The sequence below is a fragment of the Terrapene carolina genome, unplaced genomic scaffold, assembly GCF_002925995.2.
Source record: "Terrapene carolina triunguis isolate 2854851 unplaced genomic scaffold, T_m_triunguis-2.0 Scaffold95, whole genome shotgun sequence".
Taxonomy (NCBI): domain Eukaryota; kingdom Metazoa; phylum Chordata; order Testudines; family Emydidae; genus Terrapene; species Terrapene triunguis.
Window position 1 is genome coordinate 18,057,505 of NW_020664446.1, and position 22,372 is coordinate 18,079,876.

The 22,372-nt window shown below is 38.3% G+C and overlaps 1 protein-coding gene across 4 annotated transcripts in view; it reads right to left on the reverse strand.

Moving 5' to 3' along the window:
* FGFR2 (fibroblast growth factor receptor 2) overlaps positions 1 to 22,372 on the reverse strand; it is a 99,428-nt gene that overhangs the window by 50,991 nt on the left and 26,065 nt on the right. For all 4 annotated transcript variants that reach the window (XM_029911348.1, XM_029911347.1, XM_024216981.2 and 1 more), the window contains exons 5-6: positions 16,837 to 17,006; positions 7,668 to 7,791 (exon numbers count right to left, since the gene is read on the reverse strand). In XM_029911348.1, coding sequence (XP_029767208.1) covers positions 7,668 to 7,791; positions 16,837 to 17,006 — 294 coding nt within the window. The remainder of the gene's footprint in view (positions 1 to 7,667; positions 7,792 to 16,836; positions 17,007 to 22,372) is intronic.

The window sequence follows — 22,372 nt, forward strand, 5'->3', positions numbered from 1 at the left end:
GGATACATTTGAGAACTTTGCAATCTGCTTGCCAACATTTTGCAAAAAGAGAAACATAAAAGTAGTTAGTCATTATGAGTTTTCCATTCAGCTCTACTTCTAACACTATCAATGTTGTTCTTTAGTAGACCTGAATAGATGAAATATTTCAAAGAGCAATCTGAAAAAAAATAATCAATTTTTATGTATAGAGCATTTCTCCTCCTAACATATCCCAAAATTCTTCACAAACAATGGTTTTTAATAGGGCTATTAAAACAGGGCTTTAAAAGGTTAATTAAACCAGCTTTAACTGTACTTCCATGCTTAAAATGCAGCAACTGCTACTGAAGCACCTTGGGAATGGTAGCAATCCAATGATGGTCTAATGACTTAAAATCCTCAACAGGTTTGAAATTCAGCCACATCTGGAGTAAAGGGCACATGTCCCCTCTACTTCCTGTTGTGCAGAGTGCTATTTGCATGAAGGCTGCCAGGGAAAACCTCTTCTTTTATATCTTTAGTGTCTTTGCAGTGCCCACAGAATTCCACATCTCACCCAAGAGATCTCACCCATTAAACTGCATGGTACTTAACTTATCTGCCTTAGAAAGATGGAGCACCAACTCTTTTTCCTGATAGCTTTAATTATTAAGGCATGGGTAAACTGCAATATAATAAGGTACTCGTGTAAACAAATGCACATGGACCAAAAGAAGGAGTTGAATCCTGGGACCTTCAGAGCTAAAAGGGTGAGCGCCCTGTGATTTGAGTTGAAGCACTAATAGCAGACTCATTGCTGGACACAGTAGCAAACTCATACACCTCTTACATGGATAAGTCTGTGGAGTGGAGGGTCACAAAGACACTGATTACACAAATGTACTTCAGCAAGTGCCAAATGCACATCTAGGGATACAACATGCTTATTGGTATTTTCAGACAACTCTTGCAAACTTCTACTTGAAGTTCCGTGAGTGTGAAGCTGGATGAATTAAAAGGCAAGATTAAAGATAATAATCTGCACAAGAGCAATAATGTCCCGTTCAGCATTCCTCAAACCAAAAAGAAATACCTGTCTTGAGATGATAAGAAAACAGGAAGTGGGACAGAGAGGCCAGGCCTCTCACAAAAGATTCGGCAGAAAGCATTTCAAAATGACAAATTCAGCATTCACCCAACGGATGAAGTAATGATGCTAGTATATATTCATAAAATATAATTTAGCCAGATTACTCCAATGAAATCAGAAGCTTCAATGCTATAAAACTACAGTTTTGGAATATTTTGACTTTATTAACAGGAGCTGAGCGGGGAAGGACGAAGATCAATTCACTTTCCCTTTGCTGAACCATCACACCAGTGTCTTTATTCTCAACAGTGAAGCACACAGCCTCAAGCACTAAACAATCTGTGTAATTTCTTCTCAGAGTTGTACATGTGTTGCCAAAAGCCCAATGCTGGGTGTAAAGTCCACAGTCAGGCTTATTAGTACTTTGAATAAAACCTTCTTTCCTTCTCAATTTAACCAAATACCTGAGGGCAGTATGTATTCCTTCATTCTTTCAGTCTCTGTCCCATCATGTCCCAGGCTGCATGCACTCAGGTGAATATGTCAAGCTAAAGCATGCTCATGTAAAGATCTAGTCAACAACTTTCATTCATGTCTGCCAGAAATGCAAGTTTGGGCTTGGTTGTAATACCTACATTTAACTCCTGCCAGACATGGATGATACAGAGGGCAAGCTATAAATTTAGACAACGTAAGTCATTATTGATCCTACATATAAATTGAATACTATATTTAAAAAAAATAAATTGAAGGGACACAGGCCCTTAGGTTCTGAAAAGTAAGTGTTTACAAAATCTAAGATCAATGCATAGATTTCCCTGAATTTAGAAACAACAAAATGGAAACATGCCTCTTTAAAAAGGAACAAACAAACAAAAAAACGTTGCAGTGTTTTTTGCAACATTAAGGCACACTAGAACCTGAAAGTGAAACTGTCTAGAAACAAAAGTGAAGTTCATTCTCATTCCCAAAGAGAAATACAAAAAAGAAAACAATCACCAACAGTGAAAAGTAGATTGGCTGTTTAGAATCTTTGGTGGTCTAATAATGTAACATAGTTAAGAAAATTTGCTTCAAAAAAATAAGAGGTCTAATCCTGCAAAGACTTCAGTATGTAACTTTACACACATCAATGGGACTACTCACATGCATAAGTCTTTGCAGGATCAGGGCAAAGGGTTTTAAACAGAACAGTGTTTAACAGAACCTTTTAAATGGCTCCTCATGGAGAAGTTATTCTGCCACCATTTTCATCTGAAATAGTAATTACAGTAATAGAGTAGAGCTAAAGGTACTCAACTGCATTTATATTTATATTCTATTAAACAAAAACTGAACCACAAGTATGAGCCAACTGGATAATTTAGAACTGATTAATAACCAGCTAAACAGGTTGCAATAGTATCTTTAAAAAAAGACAAAAGTGTTTTTGACAAATTCTATTAATTTCATAGTAAATGACATAGTCTTCCTACACATTCTTTGAGGATGTTGAGCAGTTGTTAGCTGCTTATAACACCCGGTAGATGAGGTAATGTGAAGCACTTAAACTGAAACCTAACCAATCTTTGGTTCCCTAGATACTTACATTACATAGGACAAATTGCAACCTACAGCCTGAATGTTCAGTGAATATCTCTTTTTTTCTGTTAAAATATAAATTCAATTAGTTGTAAAATTATTTCCATGCTTAAAGAGAGCAACTGCTACCCAAGCTGTGATAATGGGAATCTAATTTTATAAAAGCCCCAGCACTGCTGTGTTCCCAGGTTGCTTTCTATAGTCTGAATTTGCTACATACAACTGGTATGTGATAACTGTAATTTCCAGTCATTTTCCCTTAAGACTGAATGACTTTATACATGGAAGGCATCTGTTTTGTGAGCTTCCTATAAATAAAAGTTTCTACCTGCAATTAAATACAGCAGAATAAAAAGGTGCTTCACCTGAACTCTAGTAACAGCTGATGAACTAAAATTTACAAGAGGAAGGATGGTCTTATAATTGAAGGCACTGGACTAGGAGACTTGGAACTGGATTCAACTCCTGGCTTCCCACAGGCTTCCTGTGAGACCTAGGGTAAATTAAATTTCTCTCTGTGCCTCAGTTCTCAATCTATAAAACAGGGATGATAATACTTCCTTTCTTCCATCCTTTACGTATTTCGACTGTCAACTCTTACTATTTGTACATACAATGCCTAGCACCATGAGTCCTTGATCTTGTTTGGGGCTCTAGGCACTACCATAATAAATAAGAATTTAATTATTCTCCTCTGGACAAGGCTGAACAAAGTGATTTATACAGGGAGTTTTGCAAGATCTCTAGGGGCATGGAATCCTTCCCATAGGCCATGGAGTCCCAGAGATACAGCTCTGTGTCCACTATCAAACCTCAGAACTCAACTTTTTGTCGCTATGAACAAAAATAAGCACAATCACTTATTACATGATGTTAATGCCTTCTCCCACCTCTGTGGGAAGTTTAAGTACTGTGGAGAGTTTTATTTAATGCTTGAAGATCATAAAAGATGATAGCCCTTTGACAATACAACTAACTCTTTCACTGATGTTTTCCTGGCGCTCTGGTGAAGAGAATAGAGTGGGAAACACAGAGATGAGAGAAAGAGTACTGGTTTCCAGAAAACACACTTCCCGGTTTACAGGGTGAGATGGATGGTTGAAAAGGTGTGTGTGTAAAACAACTGAGCTATACTAGAACTTTAAAAAATGTGTCAGGCCTGTAATAAATCCTCATCATCTGCTGATACTGCAACCTAATTGTCTCAGGGTGAAATTCACCCACTGGCAAGAGACCAACCCAAAGCCCAGGTACCACTTAAGTCCCATTGGGAAAGCAAATGTGGTGTCTATTCTGTTTGCTCAACCCTCTGCAGTGATGTGAATTGCATTAGAGCTGGTCAAAAATTTGGGGAGATGGGGCATCACAAAACATTTCAAGAATCACATTGTCCATCAAAGTTTCCTGACCAGCTCTACTGTACAGTTAGAAGTTATTGTAAATATGGCCAAGTCTTTTGTGATATACATATGGATGGCTAATAATTTGCTACTTTTATTTCTATTCCCACTTGCTGTAAGAAATTCAGTCTGTGTGCCAGGTTTGTAAATTTGAATGAGAATGTCTGAGCCAACTGAGTCCTTATTTTATAAGGTTCTTCCAAGTAATTACAAGTAAAAATGACTATACTTCACACCTACATTTTGACTGAAAACCTCTCATGCTCTGCTGGCTCTGGGCTTCTACGTGTCAAAAGGGTTCAGGGTTTGGAAAGTTATTTGAGTCGAGTAATAATGGATATTCCCAATTAGCATTGTGTCATTATTTGGCATGAATTTTGGGATACCTCCCAAAACTGTGACATAATCAGAGGTTTCTCTACATTACACTGTATAGTCAGCTGCTCGTTTTATTATAATAGATTCCCATGTTTAATACTATTCCTTATGACTTACACTAAAAATCAACTCTGGAACCAGTTAAATCATTTAGGAAAATCTATTTCAAAGAGTTTCAGCTGACAGTTTTCGAACATTCTGAGTATACAACTTGGCCTAAAATTATGGCCTGAAGTTTGTGAGAGGTGATCACCAATGGCTAAACATTCCAAAGAGTATGACTGACTCTCAACACACATCCACAACCCTCCTTAACCCTATGGGAGCTGAAAACATATAGAGCAGAATAGAACAAACCAAACTTCCATAGAAATACACCAATACAATAGACAAGGGCTGACAGAGGTCTCCTTCCGTGCCTGACTTAATTCAGTCCTCCACTCTGCCTCCTGCCCAACCACCACGCTCAGCAGTGGCTTTCAGTACCTCAGCAGCCACAGAAATCTGCCTGACCCCCTTCCAACAATCCCATCCACATGCATTCAACCGAGGGTCCTAATCCAATGTCCTAATCAGTACAAAGACTCATAGTGGCTTCAGCAGACATTGAATCAAACGTCTGTCTGTACATGCACATATAGGACTTCAAGTCAAACTAGAAATGTGGCAGTTACATACATCCCCCAAAAAACATTTTACACACACACACACACACACACACACACACACGGTTATTGGGCATTAAACATGGTTATGCACACTTTAAATGCTAAAATGGCTAGCTTCCAAAAAACATGAACTGCCACTTTCAAAAGTAACCAATGATTTTGGGTGCTCAATTTGAGTCACATGAAAGGGACCTGGTGTTCAGAAAGTGCTAAGCACCCACCATCTGAAATGAGGTGTCTCAAGTGAATACCTAAACATGGAGGCACCAAAAAATCACTAATCACTTTTTGAAATCTTGGCTTCATTATTTACTTTTCTGCTTCTCTATAGGAAAGGAATAGACATTTATATAAATGACATAATCCTTGTTACCATTCCATTCATTCATGCAGGCCACTGTGATTTACTGCCAGGAAAAATAAACTTCTGCATAATATTCCTGAATGCATGACATTCAGAAAAGGCTTAAAGGGGGAGAGGAGGTAAGGGGTTTCTGGCAAATATTTACTCAAGTGACAGCATTATCCATAGTGAACACATTTGCTAGAGAACTGGCTGAAAGGGTTCACAGTCAATGTGAAACTGGCCAGTTTTGGCGCCTTTTAATCAGTTTCACTTCAGCTAAGAAAATTCCAGGCATTTTAAAAGGGTCCTTTTTTCCCCCCTTAACTTGCTACAAACACTTTGTAACCTCAAGCAAAGTGGAACAAAGCCAGGACTTGAAGGGAAAAGAAAATCACTACAAAACTCAGTACCACTCTGTTCTTACTTTGCTAGCATTCCCTGGTGAGCTAATGTGGTTCGACTGCACCCTTCCACCAGCTGGTCTGCAAAGGATGGAGCCATGTGTAATTTACTACAATTCCTGGCAGCCGTTGGTGCTGCACCCTCAATAAACTTTGTTTAAACAAGTGTTCAAACAAAAATGGCTTTGTCCCTAAGTTAGTTCACCTCAACTGTATGAATATGCTCTCTATGCAGACTACGAAGTGTTGCTAGTGCTGTAAAAGGCCTGACATTTGTTTGGGTCTTAGCTCCATAAGAAACTGCATCTCTCTTCATGAACCAAAGCTACAGCAGTGATCTGCTAAACAGCTCAGATTAACTAATTTTTGAAATTTAAATGTCTGGGGGAAGGACATCTTCATTCGAGGGCATTCTCTGTCTCTGCTGGTCAGATAGGGCCAAGTTTGTTGAAGAGGTGTGAAGCTCCTCTATTCTCTCAGGGTGGGAAATTCAAAAGTCCCTAAGTCAACAGGATGTGCTCCTAAACCCCCGGGGTGCTTTAGAAAAATCTCACCCTCAAAGTATTCTTGGGAAACATTTGTATTCACAGCTGAATGCAGGGTGGAATTTTTTGCAGATTTGGACAGTTGTGATCTAAACGCAGCATTGATTTTTATTAATTCACTTACAGGTATCCAGAGACAATGTGTTGGGTGCACTATTATTTGTATAAATACAATGAATGAATATAGAAATGACAAAAATGGGTCACTGTTGGTCTGATCCCTATCCAAAGTCAATGCTAAGACTCCTGTTGATTTAACAGGAGATGGAATGGACCACCTGTCTCTAGTCGGAACTGGCCTGCAATTGCCCAAAGTTACTTTTCAGTGCTGAATGATCAGTGGTTTTATTCACTAAGCTTCAGATGCCCACATCATTTTCAACATCTGGTGTGAGCATGAGCTACATTCACATGTTAGAAACTAAGGACCCAGTTCTATCATCATAGTCATGTTGAGTACCACTACTCACTTAAGTATGTACTACTCAGAATGAGCATGTGTGGCGGAATTGGGTCCTGAGATTCTAGGCCCTAATTAAACAAAGCACTTAAGCATGTGCTTCAATCCTATTGAAGTCAGTAAGCCTTAAGCACATGATTAAAGTGAAGCATGTGCTTAAGCGCTCTCCTAAATGAAGGCCTTGGTACTGATAAGAATTTTCAAAAAAAAAGATTCTCAATGAGCTAAATGTTTTCACAACATTTATCCTTTATGTTTCAATAAATGATATCAGCACTTCACAGACCAAATTCTGATCTCAGTTACACAAGTGTAAATCCAGATTAATTGTACTGACTTCAAGGCCAACACTCCAGAGTTACACAGGTGTAACTGAGATTAGGATCTTTGCAGGAAGATTTTTTTTTCAGCTATAATTACAGTAGTTCAGAGAACCATGTGACAATTCTGACAACTGTCGTGAGATTTGAATTATTTACACTTCATAATGCACTTGTAAGTGTACTGTAGCATATTGTATAACAATAATGAATTCATAATATAAGACCTCATACACTTGGGTACCACATCTTTGCTGAGACGCAAGGAAACTGGTGTGTGAGTGTGAGTGGGTGTGAGAGAGAATTTATGCATAAGGTGTGTGATCAATGAGGTTTTGCTGTTGTTGCAAGGCAGTAGAAATAGCCTCAAAGAACAGAAGTTACATTCCTATATCCAACCCTGAAACCATCCTTAAAATTAATAAAAAAAATATCCATTACATTTAGTTTTAAATAAAGAAATAAAATTAAGCCATTAATTTTAAAAAATTCTTGTAGTTGATAGAATTTTACTCACCGACAACATCTAGGTGGTATGTGTGATTGATGGATCCATATTCATTTTCCACAATACAAGTATAATTTCCTTTGTCAGATGGGACTACACTCTCCATAATGAGACTCCAGTGCTGGTTTCGTACCTGATAGGATTTCAATAAGAGTGTTTTAAAACGTTGATAGCACAATTTTGTACTTGTCTTTCCCACATAAAAGGAAGATATTTTTTTCCATTACACAAATGTTTTAAAAAGCCCCGGCAGTGCTGGATTGACAGTTCTGGAGACCAAAATCCTTTATTTATGCACAGAGCAGCTTCAGCATAGGCAGTAGCAGTGAATGCTGCCACATCCTCCTTTACCAAGGTACTTCACCCTTAAGTTGGAAAAATAATCTTCAATGCACATTCAGTCCTCAGCCATTCTGTTTCAACTGACAACAAGGGTGCCACAATTAGTCCCAGTTCGGATTATGGTTTTGTGACGTAGACACCAGTCCACTAGAAACTGAATTTAGATTACCAAGACATTTCACATCTGCCTCCAACAGTTATCTGATGGTATTGGCTCTAGCAGCCAGGGCTGGATTTTTCCAGTGATATCAAATGCTCTAATACCACTGACAACAGCATTACATATACAGAGTTGTTATAGAGCAAAAGAAAAAACAAAAGTGCAACATTAATACTCAAGCAGATCATCTATTATTCTAGGAATCTAATTTATGTCAACAGAGAATCTTTTCAAGAAAACAGTTCTAAAAATTCCTGTCTGATATAAAATATAAGGCCATCTGAATGTTGCAATGATAACCTCTGGAAGGTGAAAAAGGAAATTATGCCGGAATTAAAAAAAACACCTCAAAGTGGTATTGTGAAATTAACATATAGTTAGATAAACTCAAAAACTTTCTAACTTTTAGATTGAGTGATTAAATTTCTGTTCAATTCTATGAACTATAAATATATCATGAAAATTATATCCAAGGTCTGCCCTTCACTACCCAGGACCCCCAACAACCTACACCTGCCTCATCAATGAACTGCCATGCTTACAAAAGTCAAGTGCTGTAAACATAAATTTGAGTAATTTTAAACATGCAAAATGGAAAACAGTGAGTTCTCCCTTCCACAATTTTGTGTTCTAGAATAACTTTTAGGAGTTACAGCAATACTGTCAGATACTATACATCAGAAAAGAAGCTTAGTAAGGACTTAAAATCTGTAGGTATGAAATCCTACTTTCCTTTTGCTTATTATACTGGTCTTTATTTGTCAGGAAGAGACTAGTGTTGTCAATACTGTACCCATGGTGCCATACAGTTTAGCTTTGCACTTTAAAGCACATGAAAAGGTATTTTGTTTTCTTTATATCTTTCTGCTCTTTCAAGTTGGTGACAGCACCAATGGCCTCCAGGGTTCAGGCATTTTATATAGGTGAACTATCAGCTCAGTCAAGGACTCTTTGTCTTGCCTTGTACCTTCACAGCTACTTATTACCTACCAGGAAATAGTCACTTTGGTTATGTGCTTTAAAAAGGCCAAATCCTGGAAGAAAGTCCTAGTCTATGTGAATGGCCTGGACACTAACCAAACCACTCAGAAACATCACAGAGTATGGGACCAGCATCTTCAGCCCTTGCTTACAATGACCAGCATGCATCTGGGCAGCTGTTGCTGCTCCCAAACAGGTGGGGGTTGAGGTCTCTGGATTCGTAAAACGTATAGAGATAGTTGATCACATGCTGGGCCTGCCCAGACTTCCCCCTACAACCCGTGCTGAGCACAGAACTACCTTGGAGCTCTGCTCCACAGGGTTCAGGGAACATGGAGTGCCCACGCACTGGTTCTCCGCTGGCTTAATCTGCCAGTGCAGTAGAAAAGTACTTGGAGCCTACTACCATGGGCAATGAAGCCTGCTCAGTATATGTCCCTACAGGCGAAATGCAAACCTTTTCAGACACGCTGCTACACCTACACACCAGTCACTATGCTATAAGTGGTTTAGAGGCTCTATGCAAAATTGTTAATTTGTTCTATATGAATAACGTTCTCCTAAGTATTTACAAATTTTTCATAGTATCAAGAGTTTATAATACATAACTATTATATTCTATTTTCATGCTGCTAAGCAGTTTGCACATTACGTGTTTGGGGTCGGAAGAATATTGTTGTCATATTGTCAATAAATAATGGTGGCAATTGCCATGTATTTTGGATGCTTTACTGCTTCATGGCCTCTTTTGGGAGGAAGAAACATGAAAAGTTTTCTATGCTTTTTGCCTTTCCAAGTTATATTTTTAAGATTATTTCCCAAAATAGACCAAGAATTTTTAGCCTAGATGATATCAAAACAGGACAAACAGATTGTGGGTCCACAAAACAAACAACTATTCAAATAATTAATTTCAGAAGAAAATACAATCAATTATGTAACTTTTGATAGGAAAATCAGGCTTATAGCTAAAATGTGAATGTAACTGATGTCAGTATAAAAAAGCAACAGTGGAAATATCCTCTCATATCCCAGAGGGGAGAGATATTGTATCTCCAGATTAGACACACAATTTAAGCCTCTTTAAGTTAAACTAATCAGTTGCTGTAGATGCCCAAAGCATTTATGACATCTTGTCACGGAATCAGATTTTTGGCTGCTAACTTGATTTATCTTGTTGGCTCACTGCCTCCATGTTGTAAATGGAATGGGGAAAGCTATTCTCCTGCATTGATGGAAGTTTCTCCTGATGAAGATTACTGACCTGAATGGTTAACTATAATCATCCCTAGAATCTAGCAGGTTAGTACCACTTCAGAATCATGGCTATTTGTCACTGAGTGCTGTACACTGTTACATTAGAAGATGAAAAAAATTGACACACTCTTAGGTAACCTAACACGGCTACCCCTCTGATACCTGTCTTAACCTGTGAGCTAAGGGGACCAGGGAATGAAACTGGCCCCTGTGGAGGAGGCCAGCTCAAGATCTAAACAGCCCTTAATTTCCACTTAAAATGTCAAAATCAGGCCTATATGGGTCTTATGTAGGACATGGGCCTTGTGCTGGCTTTTACAGGGGTGAATTGTACCACTGAATATGAAGAACTCCAGTGACAAAGATTCAGTAACTTTCTTTGGAAGAACATTCCATACACCCTTTATTAATCTTTAGCTAGGGAAACCTTTTTTTTTTTTTTTTTTTTTTTTTACACTGTCCACCCTCAATATTTCCTTGTCCATTATCACCCTACTATTTCTAGTGATACCAACAGGTTGAGTCCCTTCAAGTTATTTCAGCATATGCATACCTCACCAAGACTAACCAGCTTTACTGTCCTTCACTTTATCCAGTTTATCAAGGCCTTTTCTTGACCTGAGGTACCCCAATATTCCAAACACTCTGGAATTGCAGCTGTATACAGAAGGATTATCACATCCTGGCCTGTAATGTTTTGCAACCAGACCTCATTGCAAGCCGATGTCTATAATTTATAATCCATCACTCAGTTTAGTTTTATCTTGGTATTTTTGCTTTCGAAGCATCATCTATTCATTTTATAGCCATGCTTTGCAGTATTTTCCCCCCCAATATACCACCTTGCATTTTTCCAGGTTGCATTTATTTTCTTTCTATGCTCAGGTGTTTACAGCTCCCCCTTACCTTAACATCATTTTTTTTTCTATTTTCTCTGCAATACCATTAATGAAAATAGGATCCAACACTGACCCTTGCATGACACCCAATAGCATATAACCAAATCAGTGAAGTACTATTTTTGCTTAGTCTGTCAGCAAGTTTTTGATTCATGTCCTAGTACCCCTATTACAGCCAATTCAATTTTTTTAAATAGAATCTCACAAGGCACCATATCAAAACCATATAAATTCACCTTTATGCTAATAGGAAATCTAAACTGCTTCAATGCTGATAGAACCAAAAGTAATATTAAGTAGAGCTGGTCAGAAAATGGGATTTCCCCCCCCTCCGCCCCCACCACACACATATACACAGAAAATATTGACTTTTCAGCAAAAAAAAATTAAAATCAAAAACTTCTATTCAGCCATGCTGCTAAGGTGCCTCATGGGAGGTCCTAGTCATGGTGCATCATAAGAGATGTAGTCTGGCTGATGAATCCAGCCCATAAAGGAAAATAGGAGGCATGAGCCAACTGAGCTACAATTCTGATGAGGCACTGCGGCAGCATTTCTGAATCAAAAGCTTTTCAGTTTTGGGTTTAGTTTATTGAACAAAAGTCAATCTTCTGGAGAAAGCAGTCATTTTACAGAAAAAAAATGATTAGTCAAAAATCCAATTTTCCACTGAAAAACAGAATTGAGAGAAAATGTTTGACCTGTCTTAACATTAAGAGGATGTTTGCTGTAACATGGTAACATTGCTTATCTTCCCCTGAAAGTATTGGGCAGAGAAACTAAATAGAGGAGAGAAAAGACAACAGTGGTGACTACACAATTAAATTGTTCACAAAGACAAGCCCTATATTCTTCATTACACTTGCATTATGCTTACCAGACTGAGAAAACAGGCAAATGTTCTGTTTTATTTTATTTTTTTTAAGAGTAAACTTGCTCCCTCAATAGATTTTGCCAAGTTCTAACAACCACCCCTTCCATGACTAGAGCTGACACATAACTGAGATGACTCATTAGCATAAAAATTTTTTAGCCCCTCAATGAGTTCCAGGTATCAGCTAAATTGCTGAAACATATTGTGTTTCTTTACCTCCCCATACAGGATGTGAATTCAGACTAGTACCAAAGCCACAAAATTCAGATCCAGATTTCAAAGCACTTTACCCCTCCCCAGTGTTCAGATCTGGGGATTTGGTTTGCCCCCATTACAAAGATGATGTCCAGTCAGCAACTTAGGTTTTGGACTGGGATTCTAAACCCTTCCAAAATTTATGGGGTTTCAGATACACAGATTTAAAACAAAATACAATGTAAATATTAAAGGGGAGTCTGAACCAAAACCCTGAAATGAGCATGGATCTGTATCAGAAACAGATCGACTAGTCATGCATCTAGTAGTATAGAATGAAAGTATTTTACAATTTCCCTGCTGCGGATACTCAGTTCCACAGAGCTAGTGCAAAAAGGTACATGCAAAAACTATACTCTTTCAGTTCTTACAGTTCTAAAACTATTTGTTTATCCTATATTTACCCAAGCTGAACTTAAATGTGTGAAAAGGGCTGTGGTGATGTAGTTTATCAAAACGCAGATGTGGAAACAAACACCTGTTAATACTTAAACAGTAACAACAGATAGAAGTAAATTTGCTTTCTGGGTGGCGTACAGAAAAGTAAAGGGTCTCACACAGAATATATTTTCTTTTTAAAGTACACACTGAGAAATTACAAAATCTCTTCAAATGACCTAACAAATACCATAGTCATTTCAGAGGGGACACAGGGGATCAAAAAGGCTTGGAAAAGTAAGTAAGCAGCCATTTTTCTTTGATATATGAACTCTGAGTATATCATGAAAACCATAAAAGGTTATATTTCCAGGTGTTAAAAAGCAAAGTTACTCACTGTGGAGGAATTCCCTTCTGGAGCCTACCTCCCTTCACACAGATACCCATTCTGCTATCATGCTTGAGTGAAAATTGACTCACCACACACACCTCAAATGAACAAAGTATTGGGTCCTGCTATCTGATTGTGATAACGAGAACAAAAAGAAAAGAGAATAGTTTCCTTAGTTCAAGAGGGGAGGAAAAAGAAGCGTGTGGGGAGGAATGGAGGATCAGCAAACAATTTTACATTTTCCTTCCTCTTGTTTGCTCTTTATATCTGTGTAGTTTATTGGCTCTGCCAGAAGAAAAAAAGCACAAACTGTCATGTCAAGTAGCAATGGTGGATGCAGAAGTTCTCTTCTAACCATTCAAGATCAGTTAAGTCTTTCTGGATACCTTGGAGTATGAAATTCTACAGCAGAAAGCTTTTACATACTTTAGCCCCAGAAAGACTTTCCATACAATCCAATTTACAAAAGTTAGCAAAAGACGCTTCCATGCCTGGTTGAATATGGAGCAATATTAAAAAAAAAAAATTGTCATGTCTAAAATGTCTTCCTGCCCTTCTTAATTATTCATATTGAGGTTGCAAAATGCATACCAAGTCTTATTTGTTGATAGGACGCAAAGTTTTTCTGACTTGAGGAATTATTTTAAATAAATGTGTAATACCTCCCAAAAATCTGCTTGGGCTTCATTCTGTAACACGATCTCTGAGCACAATTCACTCTGCTTACTAGGACCACTGTCATAATCTAGGCTAAAGGTAATTATGGCAAGTAGGAAGACTGCTTATTGAAGGACAATGATGAATATGAAATGATCTGGAGGCGTTTATTTGATAGATGCTTGCTATGAGAAATCATAATACCGCACTCTTTTTCCATCTGTTAATCTTAAAATGTGTAGGATATTTTATGATTTAGGCTTATAGGAATATACTTTATTTTGTCTTACATCAGCTTCAAAAATACGTGTTTGTGATTTGTGTGGGTGTGTGGTATATATGCATTTTTTACATATATTTTTACACATATGATCAAAATTTAATTAACCCCACTTAATATTTTTAGGCTAGATATCTATGTTTTCCGCCCCTCGCATGGTGCAAAGTGTTCAAACAATGGCAATGTTAGTACCTAAAAAATGGCTACTGTTATGCTCCGAGACAGGATTAATTGTTTCTTAGTTGGCTTCAGTTTTCTAACAACTCTAAGAAAGGTGTAAACCACTGAATTGTAGCCAATTCATTAACACACTATAGTACTATGAAAGACAGAAGGTGTTGCCAAGTGTACGCTAATAAGGAACAGTAATTTATGAGTAAGCAAATCAGATTGAAAACTCTTGAAGAAATAATGTTTGTTTAGGGAAATTTTCTGGGAGTTAACTCTGTAGAAATGCAAATATTGGAAAAACTGACACCTTCTACAGTAAATCTGGGTAGAAAAGAAAAAGGGGAGCCTAGAATCTGACTTCCTTAGCCCTGGGAAACAAATTTTTGCAATAGGAATGATCTGACTCAACAGCACGTGAGGCAATATGCGTGCTTGCTACAGCAGGGCATTTCAAGACAAGGCATCTTAATCTTTTAGCCTGTAAAACAGTAATAAGATTATATCAATCTGAGTAGAGAAGAAGAGCATCATCGTGGTTAGAGCAGGAAGCTGGGCATCTGGGCTCTTGTGGTCTAGTCTGGGCTCTGCCTCTAATGTCTGGTCTACACTGGGGGGAGGGGGAGATCGATCTAAATTACACAACTTCAGCAACGTGAACAACGTAGATGAAGTCGACGTACTTGGATCTGACACTGCGATGAGTCGACAGCTGATGCTCCGCCGTCGACTCCGCCTGCACCTCTCGCCCCAGTGGAGTACCACAGTCGACGGGAGAGTGCTCGGCGGTCGATTTATCGTGTCTAAACTAGACGCGATAAATCGACCCCCACTGGATCGATCGCTGCCCGTGGATCCTGCGGGTAATGTAGACCAGCCCTATCTCAGTGTATCACTTTGAGCAAGTAACTTAATTTCTCTCAGTTATTTCATGTGTGTGAAAGCACTTTGGGATCCTCAAATAAAATGTGCTACAGTGTCAGGTACAAAGTGGGAGAAGGATGAAAAGCCAGGACAAAAGGCTAAGCTAATCTCTGTCAACTATTAAGAAAAAATACCTTAAATGATGAATCCAGAGCAAAAAGGAGGAAAAAACCTAAGGAAGTGAAACAAGTATTTGTCACATTCCTTGGCATTATTATGCTGTATGCTTACTTACACTAAATTTCATAAATCAAACTGAATTCAGAAGTTTTACGACTCAAAATCAATATATTCACTTCTCAACGTGAGAAATATGAAACAATCTAATTAGATGCTCAAGAAAGTCTTTGCATCCACGAAGACATTTCCTTATCAAAGCAATTTTCAGGAGCTTTTCAGGAGATGCTGACATGAATTGGATACAGACTGTGCTAAGGATGAGTGAACTCCTTACAGAAGTGTCCCTGTAAATACACCCATAATGAAGGCTTCCTCTATTCTCCCATTTGCTTATGCGTGCAGATCACAACTTTTTTTTTGCTTTTTTTTTTTTTGAAGGCGGGGGAGAAGAGAAGAGCTAAAGGCATATGCCATGATCCCCCCCATTCTTTAGAGACCCTATTGTGCAGTCCCAGTATGTAGATTTGGTGGGAGTGGGAGGAGACAGGGATTCTGCCATAATTTATACTACTGCCTCCTGCACATGTCTGGAAACTTGTCTCTCTTGGTGGGATTTCTAGCAGTGTCTGAAGAAGTCAGTGGCAGCATGGCTGTGGCAGATGCCATGCTGGATTAGAGCTGGCCTGGAGCTGTGGGGCAAGGTGGAAATTATGATTCTTGCGCAGACACTTACCCTCAAACACGTTCAATCCCGTGTATGAACAAATTCAGGTTCAACAAAGGCTAGGATACAATGACCAAATTCTGACTTCTGATCTGACCTGCTCCAGAGGTTAAAGGTTAGTGCACTATACCAGTGCACTAGCTGGCCCCCCTAAACCTCCCTTTTAATCAGTAACTACTAGTTGAGACTGAAACTTCTTATCTTAAACTATTTAAAATTCAAACAAAGCCTTGTAAGTAAGTAAGTAATTGCTGTTACTTTCCCTCAAACTCTGCTTCCCATTTCAGTTTCACAGACCATAAACTCCACAGAAAATAATAACTTTTGACTTCCGACCCTTCATTCATTAAACCCTCTGTAATCACCAATGTAGATTGTTGTATTTAACAATGCAGCTGAATATTCCAGGATACTAGAGCTGAAAGCTTGGGCTGCTAAGATCTGATCTGTAAAAAACATGTTTTGTAAAGTTATTTTTCTCTTAGTTTTCCAAATAAGCCCTCAAAAGTATCTTCAAATATGTTTATATTCTCTGAGACTGAATCTGTTTAAAAAAAAAAAAAAAAGTTTTAAAACTCAGCTTGCAAGCTCAATAATGGCCAAAATAGACAGAAGAAAGGCAAGATCAACTAATCTTCTTTAGAGGACATTTTGTGATTCTAAGCCTGATTCAAAGTCCTCTGAGAGCTTTTCTATTGACTTTAATAGGCTTTGGATCAGACCCATACTGCAGATGAGAAATGGCAATATAATAAAAAGTAATCTTACCTTGTATCCACCAATGCGATGCTCTTGTTTAAATTCTTTTCCATTCTTTAACCATCGCATGGTTGGTGTTGGGTTTCCCATAGCCGGGCAACGAAATTTGACGGTGTTAGCTGCTGGGACTGCATGTAATCTTTTCTCCATTTTGTCAGTGTGTGTCCAGTAGGGCGCTCCTGTTTCCAAAAATTAAATATTCAACAATAAGTATCTACAAACTGTTCTGAGATCCCTTCCCACTGCCAGAATGTTTCGCTTTTGGTTTTGCAAGAATTGTCTGTGGGAGACAATGTCATTTAGAGTTAGCACATAACTGGGGGTCACATGCTTCTGAGTTCTAATCACAGTTCTGCTGCTGACTTACTATGGTTAAGAGAACTATACCTGTAATTTACTTCACCGAGTCTCAGAAGTTAAAAGGATCTAAAAAGTGGGAGATATTACATGCCATGGGGCAAATTTGGACTCAGTTCATTTTTGCATATGTATTTTGACTGGCCACAGCTCGGTTAATAGTACCTCCCATGTCGGGAATATGAATTATCTGAGAAGATGCGGGTGGCCAAATGAGTCAAGAGCAACAGCAAGAGGCAGACCCTGTCCAAGAACACTCTTCTGTGTAGGGTTTGCAGAGTGGTGGTCTCAACATGGATTTGGAGGAGAGCCAGACTCAAGTCAGCAAAATTGTATTTCATGCTTTCTCATCAGGACATGGCTTTTTAGAAGGTGGTTAGGGAGAAGAGTGCACAGCATTCAGCCAGAATTTGGCAGTATCTGTGTTAAAGGTTACCTGATTAAAAAAAAATGGATGATTCAAGGACAAAGTTGCAACCTTTGGATTTCTTCTGTTATGAGCTTGTCAAGATCCTTCAAACCAAAACTTCAGTGTATAGAAAAGCCCAATGTGGTTGTACAAAAATGATCGCATATCTGCGAGCCTACATTTACATGGATAACTATCATTACTGCACTCAAATGGATGTTTAGACCTCCAGATACTCATTTCCATCTGTAGTTACGGTCAGTGCTCACACAGATAGATAAATGTGATATGTGCATGTGTGCAAGAGGGCTTCTAGTGTCTAAAAACTGGGCCCTTAATATATCATGTACCAAAATCATAAACGTGATAAAAAAAATTGAAATCAGTCTGTTTTTATCCCGTGAATGCTGAGTTTGGAAAAAAATTACACACACACACACACACACACACATACATATATATACATACATGGAGGTCTATTAGCACTGTCTATATAAGCCATGCACCGTACCAGTTTCCCACACACTTTGTCAGTTCAACTCAATTTTGAACTGCCCTAACATCCCTACTATACTAGAGCTAATCCTCTCAAGCAGAGTGTGTACTACTTGGGCTAAACTGCATAGTGGTTTCATAACACAGTTTTAATTAAGCCACCTTACCTGTTTAAAAAAAATATCAAGATCCTTTTAACAGTAGGAAATATTAATTTATTTTACAATGGCTTCTTCCTGAAATCAATCAGATTAGCATGGAATTTTTAGGACTAAAAGGGGTCTAGAAAAATAATTGCACTTCTCTCAGCCCTGTTTCATTTCCTTCATTAGCAGTCTAGCACTCCACTATAAATAAACTCTTCCGTTCTTCAAATATTTATAGCACTTTTTACAATTGGTAAAAACTCAGAAATCCTGTGACCTCCCTCCCCAAAATAAAAATACAGCTGGACAGAAATACAGGAATAATTTCTTTAACAACCTCTCCTCCATAAAGAAAAACATTCCAAAAGCAAGTCTTAAAATGATGCTAGATACGATAAGTGGGGTTTTTTTAGCCTGAAGAAGCAATTAGTGTTAAAATTAATGAACTAGAAAAGCAAAGTAAATTTGCACATGTAGTTGAAACATAAAATCGGGTAACTTGTAAGTATCTGGAATTAAAATGCAGGACCAAGAAATTGCTAAATGATCCAAAGTGAATAAAGATGCAGAGGAAAACACCATTAAAATTATCAGCTAAAAACAGTATTACCCTTACACACCAAAGGCTCCTTCAACAAATTGAAGTAGTAAGACCAAAGGAATTTACTTCATTTAGCAAAAAATGAATTACATTAAAACTACATCAAGCAAAGGGAGAGTTACATTAAAGAACTAATACATAAAAAGAATATTTTCTCTGCACCATTAAACATATTCAACAAGGTAGTGCAATGTGATCAAACAGATATGCTCACTGGGCCAAATCCATGATTCCTGAAGTCAGATTAAACTTGATTTTCACAAGCAATCTACTTACCTACCTGGCCATTTATTTACTCTGGGCTCCTCACTGAGATATCTAAGTACCTACAGAGAGCTGAGTGCATGCAATCCTTCCTACCATGTGTGTAGCACCAACCCAGCAGCTTCACAGCCAATACTATAATTAGACTTGGAAGGATTCATTTTTTTATTGGTAAATGTCAGGAAACATTGATTTCACACACACAAACCAATGAAAAAATATTTCCATTGAAAATAATCAACTTTTAAAAATAAGCAAGATAAGAAAAATGCTGCTTGAGAGTTTATTAGCGTTCGTTTTAAAGATATTCACTTTGTATTTTTTGGCGTGATGTTCAAAATTTGTGTTTTAACAGTTGTAAAGCTTTGAGTGTTTGAACCACAGCGTCTACTGTAATTAAATAATTATTGTCTAACCTCCCCATAATTTCTGCAACTGTGAAAATTTTACAATCTATAAAAAGGAAAAAGCTTCAAAATAAACATTAATATGATCCATCGAAATTATCAAAAATAAAAATCAATTTCTGCCAAGCCTAACGATAACACATGGGCTGTAGTCATGTCCACAGCATGCACTGATTCAAGCATACAACGTGAGAATGTATGTGCGTACGAGGTTTGGAACCCCATAATTGCCTTCCCCCTTCCATATTGTCATGAAGGAAACTACTCCACAATTTACAGGGCTGGACTGAGACCTCCTGGAAGGCTTGTCTGCAGAATATTCCTCCCAGCACAGTGGAACCAAGACAATCAGGATCCAGACCTTAGTTGGAAGAAGGGTCCCCAAAACAATGCCAGTTTGGGCAATTAGATTTCTAGTTAATTAATATATTTCTACTGCACTAAGACATATCTTTTCATGTTAATAATCAATCTTTCAAAGGGCTTTATGGTATTTCCTTAGACAATCATTGAGAGATATTTTAGCAACATACCAATTTTTTTTTTTAAACAGAAATAAAAAGAAAGAGACAGAAGCATTTACAGACTTGTAATATCCATCTTCATTTTGTTTTGGTTTATTAAGGAGAAGAAATTGTCAAAGAAAAACAAGGCAGCTTTTCTTCCTTTCTAGATTAACTTCTGACCAATTGTGCTTTTTATTGGCTTACGGAAAAATAACTTTTACCAGATCTACTAAAACCAAGAATCAATACATGTTAATATTTCTACAGGATCTTTTTATGAGCGAAACTGATCACATACCATCTTTGCTAACTAACCAGACACTTAAATGTATACAGATAGTTACAGTACATCAGTTTAAAGTTCACAGATGAACTGGTGAGAATTACTAATTACTTTTAGAATTCACGTTAGCTAAGAAAATATTCTGCTGACCTGCTCTGCCCTTGACTACAGATGTATTAAAACTAATCAGGCAAATCCCGTACATGCAAACTTGAAATTAGCCAATGCGGAGGAGCATTTTGCTTCAGGATTTACAAAGTCCTACAAAAAGTATCCAATAAACACAAATATTAAAAGATGTCAACTGCACTGAAGCTTGACTAAAAACCACCTCCAGCAGGCAACACCCTGATTTAAGTGACCACCTCAAAGTATCCCGAAGGTTTCCAGCGCAATTGAATTTGAATTTGACCTTTACTTAAAGACCACTTCTACTAGACATCCAATTTTTGCTGCTCCCTTGAGAGGGTTTCCATTCTCTGCAGTTTGATTTTTTTGCACCTTTTTATCACTTTTCACCCTCTAGACAGGCATAGCTTATAACTATATAGCTTATCCTTCTGGATATTCTTCGAGTTTCAAAAGGAAGACTTGGGGTTTAAATACAGGTTGTTTTAAAACAAACGCTCATAATGCCAATATACTATTATTTAACTGAAAGGAAATGTTTTAAAAGGAGATGGAGAGAGAGGAACTGGATGTTCACAGGACTAAGTTGGGATATGATGCCTTTCATATATTAGAATTCAGTCCAAGTTAGAAGTGACCTGCCTGATGGTCGTTCAGTGGCCCATGCGAAATGACAGTAGGTGGCCTCAGGCAAGTAATTCGTGGACAAGCGTCCATATCACACAAATCATCCCAACTGATACTTATGACAGCATTCTCAGCAATGAGCACAAACAGCTAAAACAATCCTCCAAATTGCTGACCGCCCGTCAACTCCCATTGAGGTCAGTGGTGTATTAATTATGATGTGACCAAGTAGCAAATGGTGGCAATGCACTTCCATTGAGGCCAAGAGAAGCTGAGGACGCTCAGCACCATGTAGGAGGCATTCTGTGACTTGCAAGATTGGGCCCTGAATCAGCATTTGTGACCAATAGCCTTGTAGCCCCTAGAGGTGGCCCTCAAAACCAAGATGGAGGCAGACTGTCAGGTCAGTGAAGCTTGAACTGCCACCAAAGCTATTCTGTGGAAAGAGGATTTTATTTTCTAGTACATTCAGCCCAGCACCACTAATCACTTAAACAAAAGCTGGAAGCAAGAGAAACCCATTCAGGATACTGTCTGGGACAAATCTCCCCCACTGTTTTCTGACGGTTCAAATATCTGTCAACATGTAAGGATACCAAATACCGAATGATAGATGCTGTGCATGCCCTTCACTTAAAAAAATGCACATAGGCCAAAATGATCAAACTTAGTTGCCTACATTTATGCTCCTAAATCCATAATTTAGTCACCCTACATAAAAGCAGCCTGGTTTCAAAGCTGCTGAGCACTTGCAGCCCCCATGAACGGCAAGGGGAGGTGTGTGTTCTTGGCACCTTTGAAATAAGACTGCATTTATCTACAGAGTCAGGTGCCTTCGTTTGAAAACTTTGGCCATACAAAATAGTTTGTAACCAAAGAAATGTATAAATAGTATTTTAAAAGACATTTTTAAAAAGTAGTGAATAAAACCACACAAAATGTTTGCTTTATTTCTAAGGCCTGGTCTACACTTACCCCCCAACTCGAACTAAGGTACGCAACTTCAGCTACGTGAATAACGTAGCTGAAGTCGAAGTACCTTAGTTCGAACTTACCTCGGTCCACACGCGGCAGGCAGGCTCCCCCGTCGACGCCGCGGTACTCCTCTCGTCTAGCTGGAGTACCGCAGTCGACAGCGATCACTTCCTGGTTCGACTTATCGCGTCCAGACAAGACGCGATAAGTCGAACCCAGAACTTCGATTCCCAGCCGCCGAACTAGCGGCTGGGTGTAGACATACCCTAAGCATCCAGGATTGAGAACGCCAAGGTTTGGTTTCCTGAGAAGGCACTGCAGCCATTTCCTTCCCCACCCTTGCAAG